Raw genomic sequence first — 23,642 nt, 5'->3', positions numbered from 1 at the left:
CTGGTTTTTTAAAGTACATGCTTAATTTATATGATGAAATGACAAGGGCATACATTTGGCATGGTTTATAAAAGCACAAGACTTAAATTTGGTGTTCTATTTGGCTCCAGACCTCTTAATCCAATATATAAATTCCCCAAGGTCAAGTCTTGATCACTGTGGGGGGTTTTTATGCCACTTTTTTTTTTCTTTTATGAATTTGCTCTTTTACTCCTGCTGGCTTGTGCTTACATTTTAATTTTGTGATTAATATAATGAATCATGTTGGGTACAGACATTATCTCAAGTTATAGACTGTTAGCAACATGAGATTGGTCTTGATATACATCAGCCTTTTATTAACTGTTCTCTTACACCCTTAGAAATACTTAGGTATTTGCACAGTCTTAGGAACCAGGCACATCATGTCTGATATGCAGATATGGCTAATTCATCTTTCTTTTGAGTTCATGAAGGTAAAATCTCTAAGGATTATTCCCCTTCCATGTGAATCTTCTCTTCAGTGTCTGCCCTCAGATATGTAGGTAAAAACTCATATTCACTGTCTACATCTAGCCTTCCAGGGTGAAGTGGAAGGTTCTCTAATTGTCCAATATGGTGTCCCTTTATAAATCCAATTCAATGTTTTGAGTAATTCAAACCCAGATGAGCAGGGGATGTGGCCTGAACTTTCTCCTTCACTCAGAGCATATATTTCAGCTCATAAAGCCAGAGGAATATCCACTTACCAACACAACGTTAATTTCAAATTTTAGAATCAGATTTTGAGATTCTGGGCACCCCCTTTGAAAATTAAGGCCCGGGATACTTCAGAAAATTGTGAGGACAATCTGTGCTTGGCTTTATGCTCTCTCAAGTGGGAAATGTTTTGCAGGATGTAGAAGAAAACAGAAGCTAACCTACAAAGTCAAGCTAAACTTGGGTGATTCCTGAGAAAGAAATACAATACCTTTCTGTCACTGCACATTTCCCTGACACCTATTTATCACCAATCTTCTTTTGCTTTATCGGGGGATTCAAGATGCAATGGGCCCAAATATCGGCAACATAAAATGGAGTGGAATGGCAGAGGCTTCCCCCACCCCAGCTTAGAGGCGATAAGCATCTATCAATGGAATCAGCATTAATTTCATTTGCCTTCTCACTGTAGAGTTTACCAATGGGTCCAGATTTTGAACAGTTTACTCAGCTCACGAGCCTCTAAGTTCTAGCTCTTTCCCCATTTCCTTCTGAAAGTCTGGGCGACACTGCTGATTGGAACACCTGAAAACTGAAAAATTGATTGGAAGTTTCTCACAGCCCATTTCCTGCAGAGCTGGATGTACAAAACAATAAATACTAGTTGTACTGAGAGGTAATTTCTGTGGAGGGTAGTTTTAGATCCCAACTTCCTTCGTGTTTATTCAGCCAAATGGAAAATTCCACAATGGTAGACTTTGCATTCTAAAAAATCATATAATGAGGGCAGTGAGGGAAGGAGTAAAACAAACCAAAATAATACTTGAGCCCTGTTTAGTTTCCGATCCTCTGAGACATTCCTCAAATTTTTCATTTTTCTGGTAATATGAACTCAAAATAGAGCTTACCACAGAGCATTAGAAACCTTTTGTGCCACACTTTAAGCACCCTTTACTCAGAAGCCCTATGACTGAGAAGAGTCACTTACATCTAGCATCGATATAATTAAACATGTCTCTGTTGAAAGGGGCATTCTCATTATGGCTAAGGACCACTTTAGAGTAAATTGAAATGGAAAGGAGGAGCATAGATGAGGTGTAGGTAGCAAGTGGTTATTTCTAGGGAGGCATAAAATGCCAAATGTGTAACAATTATATTTTACAACCTTGCATTCTAAAGACTTCATGGTATTTTATTATATAAGAAGCTTCAGCTGAAGCTTACTGAATGTTCTAGCACATGCACATTGCCCATATTCTTCAAAGAAAAATAAAATTCAAGCCACAATTAAAATCTGCAGAAATTTCCACAACAAAGGAATTAAATAATCTGAAAGGGTCTACTGCTATTAATACAAGAGGCATTGAAGTCGTTCTAGCCCAGTCTAAATAAAATGTGGGGGGATTTCTGAACCTTCTCTAATTTTAAAGTTGATTTGATGTTCAGATTAAATGAGAGCACTCTTCCTTCTCAAACATATTATTATGTATCATCGTGCCATGTGGCTAGAGGCGCAGCAGAAAGCTTTGCCTTTGTTGCAAACATGGTATAGAAGACTTCTGAATCACATGAAATTAAAGTGGGTTGTAAGCTAAGGCAGCTATACCAACGTAAGACATACTAACTTACATGATTGACTTTTACAGTGGAAAGAAAAAGGCTGTTTTCAAGCGGCCGTTATTGCCTCAATGGAAAAAAAAAATCAATGAAAGTGAAATGAACAAGAGATTTTGTCTGAGTTGCAGTTAATACCACTGAAGAGCTATGGATAATAAAAGGTCAACAAATAAATTAGCCAGAGTGTTATGAAATGAATGATTTGGCTTATAATTTTATTGAGTGAAAATTGTTCGCTGCCTATTAGACCAGGTAATTTTTATCTGGTGCCTCAATTACTGTTCCGTAAGCAATAATATAGTTGTAAGAGCTGTTGGTTCGATCGCGTGACCTCTGAGAAGCTGGCTAGGACAGCTGACTACTATGATGGATAACTAAGCTTGGTCTCCACAAGGTGCCAAACCTCCCTTTCCTGCAAGGGGATCTCATAAAAGAAACATTACAGCTTGATTCATTTTACCAAAATGTTCGACTTTTCAAGTGTCAGCAGTTAAGTATAAATTGTGAAACCAGGTATTCCTGAGAAGAGTTATGACAATGGCTTTTCCCCCTCTTTTTGGTCTCCTGGCATTCTCTTCTAAATGGTGTCATGGTAATTGGTGAATGGGAGCCTGGGGTGCTTCCCGCCACAAATACAGTGAAAAATGGTGCCTGCACCCTTGTGAATATGACCTGCTTGGAGGTACAGAGCTGAACTTGGTAACCTCTGGCCGGCTCTTCTTATTCCAATTCATTGTACTGGTTTAAGACCGACGCTCTGGGTTAGGTCCTGCTGAGTGGCCTTGGAAATCGACTTTCTGATCAGGATAAAAGTCTCTGCTTAAAGAGAAGGCTATGGACAGAGGTGCCTTTTTCAGGGGTGGGTTGTAAAGTCAGCACATGAAACAAAAACTGCCTAGAGTCAAAATTACCCTTGAAAATCTTTTAAGTCGCCAAGGCCTGGCCTCTTAGAAACACAAAAGCCGAAAATTAACTACTTCTGTTTCTCTTTGTCTTTGGGTTGTGGCTTCCCTTTCCCTAGGGCAAAGCAGAATAAATATCTGGTTTGAAAGTCAAAGGACCACTGAGTAAACAGAGAAATTTACTGTCATACCTATGTATGTGTATGTATGTGTTTGGTGTGCGTGTATACAGATGTGTATATTTATATATTTGGACAAGTACGTATAGTTAAACTTGAGTAAGTGATATATGCATGTTGGAACTATGTTGTACTTTAAGTATATCTAAGGGAGCCAAAAATACAGTTTGCTTTGCTTCTTAAATTGTCCAACATCACCGGTTATTTTATGTACCTCTAGACGAATGATAACTGTAAATTCTCAAGGCTTTACAGATGGTCCTAAGTATAACTGCAATTAAAATCCACTGCCTCGAGACTGCTGGGGCTCAGTTCTTATTACTCTGATGCTTAATTGAAGTGTAACTCAAGGCTGAAAATAGTGAGCAAGGTTGAAGACCTACCTCCTAGTGTCTCTTTCTCAGGGCTTCAGTCCAAGAGGAGGATTTTGGACTGTAAGGGGGAAACAGGAGTTAGCCCTTGCTCCTCCTGTGACTTCTCCCTGAACTAATGAGTAATTACATTGATTCCTCTGCCCAGCGGATGTGATACGAAGTAGGATAAACACAGTTACCCTCATCAAGAGCTCAGTACTAAAAAAGAACTTGCAAGAGGTTCCGTTCCAGAATCCAGCTATTGGAATAACTGACATTACAAGTCCCTATGACAATGACTCTACTGCTAAAGAGAAAAAGAATTATCTCCAGTGTTTCTATGTGCATGTTTTTCATTCACGTTGCCACTTTTGCTTGGCTTGGCCCTTTGTGAGCTAACCTCAGTCCATACTACCATTGCCCTCTCCTCTACCGCCCCCCCCAACCCCCATCCCTAGCCAAGCTTGAGGATTTTTTTAGCATTGGTTTGCAAAATTGCCTTTTTTCTTCAAATTCCTTTTTCTTAATTCTAGGAGTCAGAGCTTAGGGATACTAGCTCTGGAGTTCAATATAGTTGGCTCAAATCCGTGCTCTGGCACTTACTAGCATTGTAAATGCATGCCTCTGTTTCCTCATCTGTAGAGCAGTGTTAATGCCAGCACTTGGTGCTTTGTTGAGCAATAGCCAGCCATAATATTGATAATCTTCCCTTATTTTCCAGAGAACTTTGGCAAATTATATGCATTCATATATGTGCATTATGTGCCTTGAGTGCTGTTTGAGATGCAGTCCTATTTGAATAGCACTGAAAGATTCTGAACAGATTAACAGTGAGGAAGTCTGGTGAGATAGAAAACTCCGTTTTCCAGCTGCATAAGCTAAAGCAGATTACTTGGCCTCTCTGAGCCTCAGTTGTCCCATCTCCGAAATGGGCCTGATATAATAATGACAAGTGGAATAACTTAACTGAAAAATAAGTCAGTTAAAGACAAAATAAGGAAGGGAAAATTATAGCTCTTTGTGAGGATCATGGGCCTTTTAAATGAAGCTATAATCTTCCTCCCCTCAAAAAATACATACTCATTGGGGTACCTGGGTGGTTCAGTCAGTTAAGTATCAGACCCTTGATTTCAGCTCAGGTCATGATCTCATGGTTCATGAGATCGAGCCCCGAGCCGGGCTCTGCACTGACAGTGTGGATCCTGCTTGGTATTTTCTCTCTTTCTCTCTCTCTCTCTCTCTCAAAATAAATAAACATTTAAAAAATTGCATACTCATAACCACATACACGATTCTATATTCAATTTCAGGTGTGCATAGATCAAGCTAAACTCCCCTACTAAAAGAAGCAAAAGTAGAGGGGACACCAGCCTCTAAATTGAGCGCATTATCAAAACAGGTTGTGGGATTTGCCCGCAAGGTTTCTGGCAGATAAAGGGGAGAGAGGAAGAAAAGGTATGCATCCCATAGTTTGTGTGTTTAACAAGAGAATGCAGAGACAAAATGCTTCTTGTATTCAAACTCAACTGTGCTTTTCCTAAGAGTTCAATATACCATATGATTTGCTTTTTGTTTCTGTATTTTTGTTTGAGTAGAGTCATTTGGGTTCCTGGATATAATGTTAATAGAGTTTCCTCAAATTACAAAAATAAACGAATGAATAAGTTGAGAGAGTGGCTAGCGTCACGGTATGGAAGACAAAAATGGAAGGTTTTTCTTTATCCTTTTCTGAAACCCTTACTCATCCCCCTTTTCTGCTAACAGGCAATGTGGCTATGCAAAGATTTCTTATTTGTATTTTCACTGATGCAACTGCAGGTTTTGAATCACTGATAGTCTTTGCATAAAGACTAAAACAATAACAGCATAATTAGAATACATTGTATACAGTCGACTCTGGTTTTATTTTGCCCCAGCTCTGTATTTATGATAAATCACTAAACACTAACGCTCTTTAGGGAGGGTGATTTTGGGTCTTGTCTCTCCATTGAGCAAAAACAGTGCCTGTGACGAGAGTCTGAATTTCAATTCTGCAAGTGTACAGTTGAACTGAATAATACTTGGCACAATGCAGTGCACAACCGAGCCACTAAATGGCTGATTTACTAAATTATTATTAGATGAGCCCTTGCTGTTCCAAATGAAAGTGCAGTCACTGTCTTCCTTCATGGTGTGTTCAAATTGTTCTGTGTTTAAATATTCAGCATGAGGCTAATGTGAACTGATGAACTGAGACTATAAACATTCACTTTCAATACAGATAGAGCGACAGAGATGCAACATATCATGTGGCCCACGGAGGTGAAAATGATTTATATTTAAGGATGTTGCTGCCTACTTCCATTACTTTAAGGTGCTCTTAATTAGCACAGTGTTGGAAATGACTAATTCCCATGTACAGGAAGAGCAGACTCGTGGAGGCTGAGATTTTTTCGCATGCCAGTGAAGGAGAAGCTACCAAAAGGATCTGTTGCCTGTGTAGTTTAGAATCTAGAGTTTTATTTGTGGCAGGCTGCACAGCACCAGCAGAGTAACATGTCTGCTGGAAGAACTGCGGTTTTTGACTTTCAGTGTTTCTTTTTGTCTGGACCCTCCCAAAGAGTCTACAGTCCATCCTCACTACCATCCATCCCTCTGCAATCCACATCCCTTACGATCCATGTCTACTACACTACATGGGCACGGTGGCACCTCTACCCATCTCACCAGCTTCTTTGGTAACACCTGCTGGAATGAAGAACAACCCTTTGCTCTTTGGAAGAATATAACCCTTCTTCCCTCCTCCCCTTTGAGGGCAGTTATAGGCAAGCACTTAAAATACTGTGATCACTTACAGTAGATTAGAATTTTTTATTGGTGCCGTGTTGCCATAACAACATGAAGACAGCAGATGACTTAAGCTAAGCTTGCAAAGCAAAAGGCTGCTCATCTGGCAGTTAAAATGAATACAGTTCATTTCACAAGTTTCCCATATGGACTCTTAGTGTATGGTAATGAGGAGACCATATGGTGAGAGAAAATGCACTGAGAACAATTGGGTTCCACTGGCTGAGTGGGAAGTTGGGAGAGAAAACCCGGGTGAGAGATTCTGGTGTGTGTGTTCTCTGGGTTCAAGGTTTGCTTGAGGTTTGTTTTGGTTTTTGTTTGGGATAGTTGTTTTCCATAGGGGTTTTGCATTTCTTAATCTGCTCCTTAATATGTCAGCTGTGCAAAATGACAAACATCTTGCAAATTTTGCAATATCATTCATCACAAACTGTCAGCAGTGTTTGCAAATCTGACTTGCAAGATCTTTTAAATGTGTTGTTCTTAAAAGGCAACAGTACTAAGTTTTTAGACAAAGTGCAGGAAAATTTAAGCACTTCTGACAAGCAGAAACATTAACAGTAATCATTTTAAAAACACTCGCATCTTTTGCCTGCATGTTTAGCTGTAAATAATGCTAGAATGTATAAAAGCTTTAAAGTAAAAATGTAATAAATACTTTTTATTATGTTTCATAAAAAATAAAAAAATGCCATGAGCCCTGTGTATGCGTTATCTATACATGTGAACAGTATAGAGATGGATGGTTCCCACTCTCCTTACTACTAACCATATTGGAGACCTGGGAGGACAGCTTGAAAAAAGCTCTAAAGTCAATTCTGTACTATACATGCTTCATAAAAGATGAATATAAATGCATTAGTTAGACACGGTGAGCTAAATTAGAAGGTCAGGCAGGGCTGGGAGGGCTGAAAAATCACACAACCAATGAGTGTAATTACTCTTTTTTAAGTCTATTAAGTGGTGTTGTTCTATCAAGGCTCAGGGGTATAGGACATGAAGAACAAGATAAAGTAATGTGTATTTATTACTCCCACTGGATCAATTTACCAGATATTTTCAGCTCCATAAAGCAAAATACACAAATGCTGCCTTTGTTACTTTTCTCAAACTGCTTTATTTTCTCTAAAAGAGGGACTGGCTCTGATAGAGAAACTTTTGCCCCACGGAGGTCCCCATGCCAACCCCCTTCAGTGGGATGATGCGAGAAAGCTGGCAAGAGTTTAAGTAGGATGGGGGAGAGGTGTAGGCGAGGAATAGGAGACCGGAGCTAATCACCTCAAGGCAGAATTATTTGGGTTTCCAGATCCGAAGGAAAAGTGGGAATATGATGCAATGGTGACAGTGAGGCAGTCAAGCCCAAGGACTCGAATTTTAGTCTTCCCACTTGTTAGCTGTGGAGTCGGGCAAGTCGCCAGCCCTCTGGGCCTCTGGCTCCTGTGGAGTGGGGAGTCCCTGCCTTGCAGGGCCTGTGGCCTCTGCATACTGGAGTCTTGCTAGATACCAGAGAGACCTCCTCGCCTAAATTATCTCACCAATGCCCAACAGCAACCATGCGTCGAGGAAGAGAAAACAGAGGCTGGAAAGACTGAGTCACTGCACAGAGCAGTGGATCTGGTTTGCCAACTCCATATCTGTCTGAGCTGAGAGCTCACTCTCTCGGCCTCTGTGCTCTTTGAACACCTTGATAGAGCAGTGCCCGGCACACCTTGGGCATGAAGTGACACTACGTGCTCCCTGGGACTCACTGCCAACACACAGAATGCCGGTAAGGTTTGGTCCACTCTCCACGCCTCTGTGCTAATGCTCACTGCACACTCAGGAAGACAACTAATACACTGAAAGAGGGTGGAGACACCGCTGGCCTTCAAAACAGAGAGAACTCCTTGTTCAGTGCTTCTGGATTGCGTCATACATGCCTGCATCTCATGGTCTCTGACTGACCACAGTCCCCATCCCCTCACCGCCACATTACATGAAGAGTCAACCTTCACCCCAAAGTCTATCACGTGTTCTTCTCCCTCCTGCCAGGATCCAGAGAGGGAGGCAAGTTTGTATGAAACAGAACAGAACGGTTCCATTTAAAATCTTAGTCCACCTTTCTCCCTGCGCATCTGAAAAAGGAAACCAAATAACACCTGGGCTTAGGATAATTATACTGTTTTAAATGTGTGCGTACAGCCACTATCACTAATGGTGACTTTCAGGAACAAAATAGTTGACAGAGAAGGGTTCATCTTGCTCCTGTTTTCTCATTTGGTAAATGGGAATGATGTCTATTTTCCTGACTTCTCTCATAAGAGGGGCTCCAATAAAACAAAACATGTACAAGTTCTTTGAAAAAGCACAAGCCAGTATACAAAGGCATATTATTATGGGAAGCTGTCTGCTTGGTCTTTGGAGCAGTTTCATTTGACAGAATATGTGGGTGGTTGTATGAATCTAGCTTTGTCTATTCACAAACACATGGGTTTAATAAAGTGCAGTTTGTTTTTTAAGGTGTGTGGTCCATGGCTCACTGAAACACTCCTGTTTGACAAACACTGACCATGATTCTAAGAAAGGCGGAGCCCGTTTTTATCCCTCTAACAATGGACAGCCTGAGTATAAATCTCCCAAGTCCACAGGAATACCTCGAGCTGGCTCCATCCACCACTTCCTGACCTTGCTCTTGAACTCTCCCTCCACCTTAACATTCAGAGCCAGGAGGACAGCCACTCTGGTCTGAGTCACACAGAGAACTTCCTGGGGCGGCTCCGGCCAGAGCCCTTGAGCAGTCAAGTGGCTAGATGCAGGCTGCGGAGTGTTTCCTCAGCACACAAATCCATTGTGTCCTGATTACTCCTCCCAAACCCAGGAAAAGAGGGCTGGGAACTTCACCATCAGGCCACCGGGGATGCAGTGACACGTGCCTGTGCTATTTGTTCAACATTTCTGAATGTGATGTGCAACTGTAAAAATGGTTTTAAAAGTACACAAAAATAAGCCCTATATGCCTATTTCTCTTATTTCATTATGAATAAGAAAAGTACCTCCTGGCTTCTTTAGACCTCAACCGTTAAATCAGATTTATCTTCCGTTTTTCAATAAATATTTACAGAGAAGCAACTTGTGAGCCAGATAGCTGTGCTAGAGTGCATCCACAGGATTACTTCTTTTTGTCCTTACATGATCCCCGGGAAGTCAGCGCGATTATTGTCCCCACTTTATAGATGAAGAAACTGAGGCACAGAAGATGAATCATACATTCAACTGCCACCAGGATTAAGATTTCCTGCTCTGCAGAGATTGGATGGAAGAGACCTAAGAAGCAACAATCCCACTCTTACTCACCTGCAGATAATCGAAGCTACCTTTTGTTGAGTGTTAAATAACTGGTTGAAATAACTGGAAAAAAGTGGAAAATATTACCATCTCCATTTGATAGAGAAGGAAACTGAGGCACAGAGGCAAAGAATTTGGGGGGGAAGAAACAAGAATTTTGACCCCTGCTGCATAGCTAGTAAATGTCCTTGCTCCGAGTTCCACCCCTGCCAATCGGACTCTCCAGGTCCTTCAGCAGACTCTAGAGACATCAAATGCCACGTGTAAAGTGAAGACTGTCGCCAAAAGGAAAAATTAAGACAAGTCTGTCACTGTGCCCATGTCTTCTTTCTACCACTGAGACACCTCAGGCACTGACCACTGGGTGGACACACATCATTTATATCATTGTGCTATAAAATTACAAATTATAATCCCACAGGAAATGCATGGGAGCTAGGTTCTTGCTAGACAGAGGGCCTTGAAAGTAAATCTCTCCGAGGCACATCTATACTACAGACGGAGACTGCCGTTCACTAAGTCAGGTGAAAGAGAAGGATGTGTACGATGGAGGCCTGTTTCAAAGACAAGGATATGAACAGTCTGACATAACATATGGTTTCCTCCTGAGGTGAAACGCTTTCAGTAAGGTCCACAACACTGGGAGGAAGCAAGGCTGTTCCCGGAAGCTAGAGCTAGAGACTGAGGCTGTGTGCTTCTTCCCCCAGGTCTAGGTAGAGAACTCCCATTCTTGCTGGTCACAGTTCTTCCTCTCTTCAGTCAGGTAGTGTCCCTCCTCTCCTCTACTGGCTCCTCTCATTTATGCAACAATTTGGGGGGGGGCACTTTTCTCCTGGGCAAGGTCTGTTCTGACAGGGTACCAGGCACACAGGTAGGATCTGACAGTAAGCCAATCCCCCGAAGAAGTTTGTTGAGCTAAGAAGGACGCCAACTTCATTTTTGTAAGTGTTTTATGAGGCAAAACAGACTCAGAAGTGACATATCTCTAGACTTATTCCAGCAAGGAGAGCACCTCTCATCTACTCATTGAATTTATAATAGTTTCCATTTGTGTAATAAATGAAAGTTTATTTTGCTGTCAGTAAATGGTGAATGGTAGTTCCACTAATTCTGTATTTTGAACTTATTTAATTGTTCTCTATTCGGAGTCCTCACAGGACTTTGGTTGCACTTTGGTTAAATGTATCTATTACTTCCTCTAGTGACTAGTTGTGTATAGTGATCTCTGTGACACAAGGCCCGTGTTCCTCAGGTACAGAGATGAGAATACCCCTGATATTGACAACAGGTACAGAATAGAAGTCAATATGTGAATTTCCTACTTTCTGTATTGGCAATCTCAGTGTATTGCTGCATGACATATATTACTCTTGAATTTTTGTTTAATTTCTCACACTTTTATACCTTATTTCCAATTAGGTAGGATGCCTCTGGAGGTAAAAGGCTCTGTCTTATTTGTCCAGTTGCAAGATCTACCAATATGTTTCTTTTGAGTTCTAGTTGCATTAGGGATAGGTATAAATCCTTACATAGGTAGAAAGCCAGTGTTCTCTTTCCTCTTAAGAATTGATATGATGCAATGATTAATAACCTGGACTCTGAAGCCAGGTTGTATAGATTTGAATCTCAGTTTAGCAATTTACATGCTTGTGACCTTGGGCAAATGATTTAACCTCTCCTTGCTTGATTATTTTCTTCTCTAAAATAAAAGTACCAACTCAGAGGGTTTTTGAAAGGAAGAAATGACATAATATATGTAAAAATAAGAATAACACTACCTGGCACATAAATGCTTGCTACTTTTATTATTGTTTACCTTATAGTACCAAACACACAAAAGACAAAAATGTTGCGTTGTTCACCTATGAACTAATTTTATCAACAGCAAAGTTTTCTGCTAATCACCTAAGCTCAAGTCAAGTTACAGAGACTGTAACCCCAAAAAGAAGAATCCTGACCTTTGGCAAACGCTCGGGGTCGCCAGGGTGCCGAGGAATGACCTTCTGTAACCTCTGGAAACCATAATCGATGGTGGGTTCATTGAGCGCTGCAAGGAAGAAGTCACAGGATTAGAACAATTTCATTAAATAAAACAGAAACTAACACTGATGGCATGGAAACTAGAACTCAGAAATTTAATTTATACTTTTGAATTACATCACGAGATGAGCAGATGCACAATCCCCTTGCTGAACATTTTCACTGTCTACTTCTGCTATTTACCATGGTAGGCAGGGACTCACTCAAAAGAACATTGGTAGGAACCTTAGTAACGACTCCTGAACTCAGTTCTTCTGGCCAAATTCTATATTGCTTACATAATCAAAAATAGAAAGTAAAATGGTATTTGATATGAAGTTTTAGGATCCACTGGCTAAAAGCTCAGGGCAAAATAAATACTCAAGGGCTTGTCTGAAGGTATCCACACATTATAAACAGCAGAATTACAAGTACTTGCTTAACTGAAAAATCTGTAGTAGATCTCAGCACACCCCACAAGTCGATGCCTCTATGGTGATTAAGCCTGCAAGAACGTGGTGAGGGGCAGGGAGATGAGATCTTCTCAGCATAGAAAACCTAGTCTACACTTGATAGAGTCTGCAAGGTGATAGGTGTTGAAAATGTCCTCGATACAACACCCTCACATCTGAAATGACAGACTCATTCACTAACATCAGTATTATTTCAGGAAAAAGACTAGCCTCTGTGGAGCACTAGCATAGAGCATATGGGTCTCCAAGAAAAATTCTTAAAAAGACTAAAAGAAGAACAAACCTATAATAATATTTGGAGACAATGGGCCTTATTGTACTCATATTGTCTACACTCTCTTCAAAGCCTCCTTAAATTAAGTGTGATATGAAGTAGACTCTGGTCTATAATTTTCAAAATTCCTTCTCAAGGTATGAAATATCTTCAGCCTTCCTCACCTGACCAGGAAAAGATGGCAGCTCAGTCCTCTACCCACATCCCCCGTATCCTCTAAGTAATGGGTGGGTGGGAGGGTGGGTGTTTTTCTTCTTTTCTTTTTTAGTGTAACTAACGTTTTCAACCACATATTTTCTCCCACACCGAGTAAAAAGACAGTCTTTGTAGTTCTGACATTTAGCTATACATTAGAAAACAAGTTGCCACATGCTTTACTTAAAATGCATTTCCATTAACCTAAATTTCAAAAGTAAGATTCATACTACTACTAACTTTAAAAAACTGTATTAAATTCAAATAGGTCCCAAGGCTAATGGAAGCAATTTGTATACCAACCCAAACTGACTGGCCCACTTTTCAAAATACAGGTATGATAATCTTGTGGTTTTAAAAGGACATTTAAATTGAAAGACTGTGAATTTAGTACATAATTATACCAATAGAACCCTTTAACTTGTCAACTTGTAAATCTAAAAGGCTATCAATCATTTCTAAAGAGGAAATAAACCTTAAAATTCCTTGATTGACAGTGCTTACTTTTTATGTAAGGAAAAAAAAAGGCAAAAAAAAAAAAAAAAAGGCAAAAAAAAAAAAAAAAAAAGCTGCGTAAAGTGGCCAGAAATCCATTTACAAAAGTACATTGTTTTACATAGGTGAGTAAAAAGCCAATAATTACACCTCCAAAAGACACATAAATCAGAGTAAGTACTTTTTCCTCACTTGTATATTTTAAGTTGGAGTGAACTTCAGGTAACTTTTTATTGAAAAGATTTTCCCAAATGCAATGCTTATTGAAGTTGTTAATAGAGTAGCATTTTCATTTAAGACAATGTAATCATTTTTACAAATATGAGATTTAGCCATCTTCTCCCCCTTTCCCCAGCTTCCAAACAGTAAACTTTCAACCTGTCTCTTGTGGAAATTAACTAAAATTATACCCAGGTGTACCAAATCTTTCTATCTATACTAGTATATGAGTTAAGGCACAATATTTATTATTCCTCCCATTTTATGAATTACTTTCTAAACCCTTGAGAAGAATTCTTTTTTCAAATTAGACATGTAGAGGAAAAAGCCATAGAACTCTTCATGCAGGGAAGCTGTTACTCGTAAAATCCATGGTACTTAATCAAGAAATGCATGAGAGGGACAGGAATGAGCACCTAGGTTTAAGTTATATATCACATCCATCCTCCACCCATATTACTAATTGCCATCCAAGATGTTTAACCATAAAAATAGCTTTAAACAATTAAGTGTATCATTTTAATATCTGAAGACATAATTTAGCATTCTGAAAATTCTAATTCTTGTTTTTGTTTTTCAGGCTAAGCCACCAATAAAACTTGAATTGTTGACCTGTTCCTGCAGTTGTTTGCATAATGAATTAATTCCTACCGTGTCAAGAAACGGGTGATTGTTAAATGAATGAATGTCTGACATTATGAGGGGAAGATGTGTTTCTCTGTCCATACAGCCAACTCACAGCAGAATGACCAACACTTAGTATCTGCAATTAAAAGAGCCAATTCAAATATCATATGGAACTAACAGCTAAAGAGCTGAGGAGAAGTCATTCTGCTGCCACAAAACGTAATTAAGATATATTAAACTCATTATTCAAGGGAAATAAGCATCTACTCTATGGAAGTATACTATGTGAAGGGATGTATTTCAGATAGTTAGATAAAGGCTTTTAATTTATTTCCCATGCCTTTATGACTTGCTCTACACTCATATGTTTCAATATATTAACCTGCCCTTAATTTAGGTATAGACCATTACAACGGTGTGGTCCAGTGCTATAGACAAAAACAGCATTAAAAATATGCAAGACAAAGCTCATTGTCTTAAATTCAAATGTGCCTGATGAGTTCTCTCATTGCACTGACTAGAGGAAAAAAAAAAAAAAAGGATTACTGAATGAGAAGGGTCATCTGATAAAGATTGGTACTTAAAACAAAGCAAAACCCCCTAAAAACAGATTAAGTGGCTAGGGAGGAGGATGGTAAAATCATGGCATACCCATGGAATGGAATATGATGCAGTCCTCAAAAGCAATGCTACAGGGAAAAAAAATTATTTACTGACATATAATATACGGCTAGGTTAACAAGCAGATTACAGGAGCATATATACAATATGGTTACTTTTTAAAAAATGAACATACATAGAATAAAGAAAATATGTCTGTATATAAACTGCTTAACAGTAGTTATTTCCAAAAAGTGGGTCTTAAAGTGCTTTTCTTCCTTCTCTTTGTGCTGTACATTCTCTGAATTTTCCACAATGAACATATATTACTTTTATAATCAGAGAAAAAGGTTAAGAGCAAGAGATTGTTGCCGAGATGGAATGTGACCTCCTTGTATAAAGTAATGACATAAGAAACTATGCCTTAAAAGGGGTCTGTATACCCTTTAATAACCTTGCATAGGTTATTACAGACTATAAGAAAAATAAGTAGTATACTTTTGGCCAGTTGTATAAATATGTGACTATTCATAAACTCTCTGAAAATCAACAGAGAGGGTAACGAGGAGGAATCATAAAGAATGGTATATTTATTTCATCAGTGGGGGTAGTCGTACCTTAGGGACATACGTCTACTCTGCAAGAATGTAATATAAAGTTAATCCTTCAACAAAGTGACCTCATTGTATTCAAGCACAGGGCTCAGGGGGCACCAGTAGAAATGGGACTAATCAATTTTCCCCCTAAAACTTAGGACAATTCTGAGAATCTAGTAGAGAAAGAAAGAAAAACTTAATTGGGCATAATTAACCACAAATAAAGAAGCATGAGCATCTTAGGTTGAAAAAAGAAAAACAGATGAAGCTATAAATGGCAACAGGAAGGCAAGGATGAGAGAGCATTTTGTGACTCCGCTTCCAAATACCTAGTCCATGTTCTCTGAAAAGGGCTTCGGAGGGTGTCATCTGAAACCAGGCAGGGACAGTAGCAGAATAAGGGAGGCTCAGAGGTCTAGAAAAACCTGTAATCCCAAATTGAAAAAGCCCCAATTTTTAAATCATCACAGTAGAATGGGAACAATGTAGGCATCTGAAAAATTCCACATTATAGGAAATTCTCCATTGACTCAATCATCATTTTTAGTGCCCACCATGCATCCAGATGGCATTTGTAGGAATTAACTGTTTTGTGTCACAAAACCAAAAGCCCTTTAAAACAAACTTTCTGAAAGAAATATGTCATCCAGCCCCAAAAGACTGATGAACTGGTCGGCATTTCAGGGGCATCAAAGTCATTACTTTTCAAAGAGTAAAAGTTAATTAAATAGTTAAAAAAAAAATCAAACCCCTACATCTGGCCTTGTGTTGGAACTGTTTATAAATGGCTGTGGGGGCTGGCTTTCCCCGTCTCACAATCTCAAACTCCCCCAGAGGAAATCAGTAACTTTCTATGCAGAACCAATCTAAGCAGAGCCCTTCTTTGGGCTTCAACTGAGGTCCTGGTCAAGACAGAACAGCTCTGATAATAAAAAACTATTATTTACAGTGTCCAAGTGTTCATGCAGCATGAAATGCTATATGCAAAGAACATTTAAAATAATGCAATTAGATTTTATGCACGAATACTAATGACAAGATTACAAAATCCAGGGGCACCTGGGTGACTCAGGTGAACATCCGTCTCTTGATTTTGGCTCAGGTTATGATCCCAGGGTCGTGGGACTGAGCCCTGTGTTGGGCTCTGCACTCAGCGGGGAGTCTGCTTGGGGTTCCCTCTCTCTCTCTCTCTCTCTCTCTCTTTCTTCCTCTGCCCCCTCTCCCACTGATGTGCACACGTGCACATGCTCTCTCTCAAAAAAAAATTACAAAATCCATTCAAAACATCTGTAATGAGTAAATTGTAACTAAATGCCATTTGTGGCCTTTTCATGCCTTTAGTCTTTTTTTAAATCCACTTCACACACATCAAGTAAGGAAATTCTCTCTAAGGGGATTTATTTGCAAATTAAAATTTTATAGTCAGGAAGGATGCATTCTCAGTTATGAAAACTGACTTTTCTCTTTTCAGAGTTTCTTTTTAGAGAAATCACTCCTCTGTCCTTCTGAACTTCTTGAATACTTAATTCCTGGAAACAATGGAAATGAGGGGCTGGAGAGCTGTGTTCCCAAACAGCACAGGAAAAGCTCTTTCGGTGCCATTCCAATGTTAGCGCAGAGTTCCCCTGCTTTTATAGCTCAGAGACTCGCTGCAGCGCTTTAACATATTTCTGGGGTTTTAATTTCCTTTTTTTAATGGTTGTGTGACATGATGTCATTTTGACTGGAAATAAAAAGAAATGCAGATATTAGGAAGGTAATATTTATATTCTATTGCCATTTAATGTCCAAACAAATATCTAGACTCTATGCCAAGTAATAAATAAAACCTCATAGCACAGGCAATGATAAAACCAGCACCTGGGTCTCCGAGCTTCCCTGGTGACTACTCTATATTTGAACTAAAGGAGTAACAGCAGAGCATTTCCCTTCAAGGCAGATCCATTCTGGGCATGAGAGTTATTACATATGTGTTAGGCGAGCCTTTTTGTTCCATAATGGCCCCAATTTTCCCTCAGTCACTAAATTAACAACTAGAGGTAAACAATAAAACAGCAAGTTATCTTCACAAACCTATCTTGAAGACTGACTTTAAAATATATAAACCGAAAAATCAACCAGAAACCTAAACAAGAGCCAGAAATATGGTTAATGAAGAAATCTGTTGCATTTCCAGTCACTTAGATATTTCATTATCTTCCCAGATGTTTAGCGCATGAACAGTATTCCGGTCGTCTCTTCTGTAGAAGTGAGCAACACACTCTTTAAGAAACCTAAAACCAAATCCCCTGCAAGCAGAGCCCTGCTTTCAATGTGAAATACTTTTACAACCCAGTTCCCTGCCTCGGGCGCCAGTCATGTTCGGGAGAGGTTTGGGAAGAGGCTCACTGCGCTGCAGAAGCTGTAACTGAACCAGGAGGGTGTCAGGATGAAGCCAACATGGGCAGAATTTACCAACATAGGAGCCAAAGGAAAATTTCCAAACTGGATTTGAACACGCCCTGACTTCTTATTTGTAGTTTTCAAACTTCTCGATGTGTGGCAAAAAGTCTGAGACTCAAAAACCAAGCAAAGGAATTACTACTTCTCTCTACCAAAGGTACAGAGGTACTAGTTGGCTTGTGTGGCTAAGTCCTTTCCACAAAGAATGGGGCCAGGGGTACATACAAGGTACAAACTGAAGAGAGAAAGTGAGGGGGCGGGGGGAAGTGGATCAAAGCCCAGGATGATGACGTGCTGGGGCTCCTGGAGAAAGAGCTGGAAGACCCTGAGGGCTGTCAGCTGGAATGCAAAGAGCTTATGTACCTTTAGAAATTAAGAACTCTTCCACAAGCAAGAGCAATCAAGAGCCTGAAGAAAGAGTTGAGTGGCATACTTTTGTTTTTTTAAAATGGAAACAGCTTTAGTGTTTCTCGAAAAGTAAGACATTCTTATTGTATAAAAAATACAAAAGAAACACAAAAAAGAGGAAAAAACAATACCCCATGATACTCCTATTCATACGTAACCACTACTTATATTAGTACCCACGCTTTCAGACATTTTCGCAATACTGTTTTATATAAATACAGATTATATACATATTTATATCCACCTCAATCTTTCCAGGGGTCATGGCATATTGCATTAGATAGATGGCCAAAATTTATGTAACAAATCCTCTGTTAATGGGGGTGTATGCTTCCCCCCCAACCCCTGCAAATTTTCACTGATGTAAGAAGTACTATATTGAAAAACAGGAGAGATTCTTAGATAAAAGAATATGCACATTTTCAAGTCTTTTGATACATATATTTCCTAACTATCCTTTACAAAATGTATACCAATTTACACTTAGACAGGTTACAACTAATTTTTAAGTTTTTACATCCTGAACCTCAGTTATTCTCTAAGTTATAAGGACCTCTGAAGATTTTTAATAGATGTTAATAATCATAATGATTACTTGTTGAGGTGTCATTTTAAACATACCCTGAGGTCACATAATACTGTTTTCCCAGTAATATCAAGTGCTTTATAGACATTATCTCAGTGATTCCTTCAAATGCTGTGCCATAAATGTCAAAAATCATCGCTCCCAATTGGGATTTGAGAAACTGAGGCACAGACAGTGCTAACTGTATGAATCAGAACAAAAGCCTCGGTGCTTTACTTACTCTTCCAGGATGACTACTTTATTTTAATATTAATGAATCCCAATTTGCAACATATTGACGAGTTCTGCTAGCAAATCCATTAAATGGCTTCTTTGTCACTCAGTATCTGTGAAATGGAAACCTGCCCCGAGGAAGAACCCTTATGCACAGACCCCTGACTTTGTACAGGTGAGCAAGTCACTTAGCCTGACTTGGCCACTTATGACTCAGCCATCGACAAACACGAACCCTCTCGGGGGAGGCCACCCTCGTATTTGAAACTTTTCCCACAAATGACCAAAAAGCTGAGTTTTCTGTCATGTTTGAGTTGGGCTCTCAAAGGTTGATTTGTCCTTTGGGAAAAAAAGAACACAGAATGCTGTTAAGATACATAAAACCCACTAATTTCATGTCACAACCAGTTGGTATTTTCTAGACGATTCTTGGCGAGAAGTCACCGGCAGAAGTGGAACAACTCTCCATAAACAGACCCCCTTATCGCCCTGGAGGGTTAAGCTCTGTCTAAAATGGGAAGTAGGTGAATGTACAATAATTAGGGAAAACTGTACTGCTCTCTAATTGTAATAAAGTTGATGAGAAAAGTTGCCCCTGTTATGGCATATGATGTGCTCTGAACAGCTTGGCCTTTCAGGAGTCTTAATTTAGATTTCCAAATTTGATACAAGTTTAAAACTAAAATTAAATCCCTCAAGCAAACAGAAGCTTAAAGATCTTCATGATTTTTTTTTTTTGCCTTTCAATCTTTTTCACTTTATGATTTAAAAAAAAAAAAGATCATTTGTGATTAGGTTTCCAAAGCCAGATTTGCTCATTTGAACTAGAAGAGAAGGATGATTTTCACCGTGTAATTGATGATGGTGTTTAAGTATTGAAAGCCAACACAGTCTGTCTTTCTTAGCATTTAAGGATAAATCTATAATTTTCTTCCCGACTGGCATATCTTCTGATAGAACAGGAGTAATATTCCTTCTATAATTGTTCTTCAGGTTTCTTTCCAAAGAGTTTTGACAATAACTGTTATCAAGGGGGTAAAATCACACAGCCTGTCTGATAAACATGTTTTCTTGCGTTCCCACCCCAGCGAGTGCTTGACACCGTAGTTTTATCATCCAGTGTGTGTTCAGAATGAGCTTAGAACAGCAATTGCCGGGAATAGGCAGGCGATAAACCGCATTGATTTAACACATCTTGTTTTCAATCATGCTTGGATTTTCTGAGCACGCATTTTTCCTGTACTCTGGCTTGTAGCTTTTATCTGACGAGCTGATCCCTTTTCACTGGAAAATGAAAAGGTCGCACAATAAGACACGGTTTACTGGAACTTGAACACGCACCAGGGAAAGTATTTTAGATAAATACTGTCAGACATAGTGGAGCTGAATTTCAACAACACAATTGCTAAACAACAATACTTATTACTCTCCTAGAACAAGCTACCAGTAACTTATGACTCTCAGCAGGGAACAGCACCAAGTCTCCACTCCAAAGCTAAAAAACCCTTCTCTGAGCCCTGCACTAACCAAGCACAGAGTTCTGGGCTAAGGTCCTACTTGTGATTGTGAATATCATGGTTTTATGAGACAACTCAAAAAATTACTCCTACTGTTCACAGAGCTGCTTCCTCTAAACCGGTGGACAGGTTTCAGAAGAGCTGGATAATGATGTTATAGCAGGATTCTCTAGACAGATTGAGAGGGGAAAAAGTCCCAAGAAAAGTGACTCCAAATAATCCATTAATCCACTAATAAGACAGGAATAGGGATTAGAGGATTAACTGATTATTTGGTAGTATTTTAATAAGTTAAAGAGCACTTATAACAAGTATGTTACCTAGAGAGCTACAATGGCTTTGCAGATAAGCCTAGACGTTATCATCAGCCTACAGTCCAACTAAATGGCATCTTGATATAAAATAAATGAAGTCAGCCATTTTCAGTATTGACCTGACTTACATGATTATTATTGCTGTGTATCATTAGCTTCAGACTCAAGTCTCCTCTACCTGAACAGAGTCAGAACCCTTTTCTCTGTAGCCTTAACACACATATGTTGTGATTATATCTTTATTCATTATCTACTCCACAGCTTCTCAGACTTTCTCCACTCATAGCACCTTGGGCAGCTCAGCAATCTTTCCACAGCACCTCCAAGTGGAAAGAAATGCTCAGCAGCTCTGTTTATTAACTACTTAGGTCCAAACCGCCTAATATTTATATCCTAACAACATAGCAGCCATTTGAAAAACAATACAAAGAAATTGGAAGAAAAAATAATATAGTAATATTTTTATCTCATTCTAGAACAATCACAGTTACTTTCTAATGGGATATGTGTGCTTCTGTCGAGCACTGCATAACTTCTTAAATTTTGGAATAAGACTGGATACCACCACCCTCTTTCCTCTTCTGCATTAATTTTTACATGAGACTTCCATCTGATCACAGTAATTGCTGATAACTAAGCTTTGCAAAGCTATGGCACTATGACAAGGAATGCAGTGCAATCTAATGTTAAGATATGCACTACCTTGAACTAGTAATTTGTGTGGTATCCAATAGACTTACAGTGCTACATCGTTCCCTCAAATTTAAAATACCCCATGGCACTCCTGTTGCATTCATTTATGTGTTTCTTTTCTTCCAACAATAATTATTATAGCAGCAACATTAGCTAAACTCCTCCTAAGGACTTACTATGTGCCAAGCACTTTACGTGGATTAACCTATCTAATCTTTACCACAACCCTACAGTGAATAGCTACTGTTATTCCCATTGCACAGAGAGGAACCTGAGACCTAGAAGAGTTAAGTATCTTGCCTAAATCCGCAGAACCGAGGAGTGAAAACCCAAGCAGTCTGACTCTGGAGCCCTGTTCTTAACCTCTTTGCTAGACCAGCCAAGTTAGGCCTCCAGAACAGGCCTCTAATAATTTTGGCCCCCAGGACCTTTCCTATGCTTTACTTGCTCTCCATAGCCCCTTCTATCTGCAATCTGTTCTAGTCCTTTCCTTATATGTCTTACATATGTCTTAACACATATCCCATAGAAACCTCTGTCACCTACCCCAGACTTCATCTGACTTGTATTTCTCTAACAGCACACTCTTCTTCCCTTTTGGAGTAAACAAAGCTAGATTTGCATCCAGGCTACATCACTGACCAGTGATATACCTTTTGTTTTTTGGGTTTTTTTTGTTTTGTTTTTTGGGGTTTTTTGGTTTTTCAGAGAGAGAGCACGCAAGTAGGGGAGAAGGGCAGAGGGAGAAAGAGAATCTTAAGTGCACTTCACACTCAGCATGGAGCCTGACACAGGGCTTGATCCCATGACTGTGGGATCATGATCTGAGCTAAAATCAAGAGATGGACACTCAAGCAACTGACCCACCCAGGTGCCCCACTGACATGCCTTTTGGAAAAGTCACTTACATTCTTTAAGTTTTCCTTATCTATAAAGGGAAGATTTGATGTGGTGCTATTTGTACAGTGCTTAGCACATAATAAACACTTAACAGGCAGTTATTATTACCATTAATAGAATACCTGCCATGTGCTAGAAATAGGGGCAGATGTGGGAATACAGAATTAGACTATTCACATATTTCCCACTCTCAAGAACTCCCAGATCTAGAGGGGCAGAAAGACACAGATTTCAAAACAACATGATAAATAAGATGCAATATTCTAGGAGAACACCAAGTATGTTTCACTTGTCCCTGGGCTTCAGCCTTTCTTCTTTCACTTAAACTAATTTGAAATTATAGTTCAGAGAATTCATCACCTCTAATTCTCAAATATCACTCTAAAATAGAGCTCTGCCTGGAGAAGACACAAGTGTTTTAAAACAATATAAATCCTGTGACCAGATGGGAACAAAGGAAAAAGTAAGAAACACCTAATTAAGATGGGATTCTTTCCCAGACTTGGGATATTTTACATTGCTTAATCCAATAAAACTGGATTTTTTGCTGTATATAAAGTTGTATGATGAAGAAGATAAAAAGAAAGACAAGTACAACCCAAGCCCAGTTTCCTGTGTATCCCCAGCTAGAGACAATTGAGTTGGAAAAACTCTTCTAGGCACCATGATATACCCTTGAGGAGTACATAATCCAGGGGGGAACCAGGCCTGTAATCAGCACAGAGAAAGGAAAACATTAATTCTCTGTAGTGGAGTCAAGGACACATTTATCAAAGAAGTCATATTTAAGTTGAAAGTGTAAAGATAAATAGAATTTTTCTACTGAAAAGGGTGGGAAAAGCATTCCAGGCAAAAGGAACAGCATGAGCAAAGGCAAGAGCTATAAAAGGACATGATGTGTTCAAATAAGGTTGAATAATACAGTTTGTGGAGAGCAGAGCTTATACACTGGGAGGAAAGTACTGAAGAGTAACCGTGAGTAACATACTGGCCTTGAGTGTCATATAAGAACTTTATCTGGTAGGCAATAAGGAGCTCTTTCAGGTTTTCCACACCATAAGAGTGACACAATCAGATCTATATTTCAAAGGCATAACCACAGAAGTCCAATGAAAGATGGATTTTTAAAGTCAGTACTTTTGTAATAATCCAAATGGAAAATGAAGGACCATCTAAGGATGAAGTGATCATG

The 23,642-nt window shown here is 39.3% G+C and overlaps 1 protein-coding gene across 6 annotated transcripts in view; it reads right to left on the bottom strand.

Moving 5' to 3' along the window:
• EBF1 (EBF transcription factor 1) overlaps positions 1 to 23,642 on the bottom strand; it is a 389,100-nt gene that overhangs the window by 21,516 nt on the left and 343,942 nt on the right. For all 6 annotated transcript variants that reach the window (XM_042948148.1, XM_042948176.1, XM_042948157.1 and 3 more), the window contains exon 11: positions 11,838 to 11,926. In XM_042948148.1, the coding sequence (XP_042804082.1) occupies positions 11,838 to 11,926 (89 nt within the window). The remainder of the gene's footprint in view (positions 1 to 11,837; positions 11,927 to 23,642) is intronic.

This window comes from Panthera leo, chromosome A1, assembly GCF_018350215.1.
Source record: "Panthera leo isolate Ple1 chromosome A1, P.leo_Ple1_pat1.1, whole genome shotgun sequence".
NCBI lineage: Eukaryota > Metazoa > Chordata > Mammalia > Carnivora > Felidae > Panthera > Panthera leo.
Note: the sequence above shows the minus strand (reverse complement) of the source record. Positions and strands in the feature narration are given on the sequence as shown.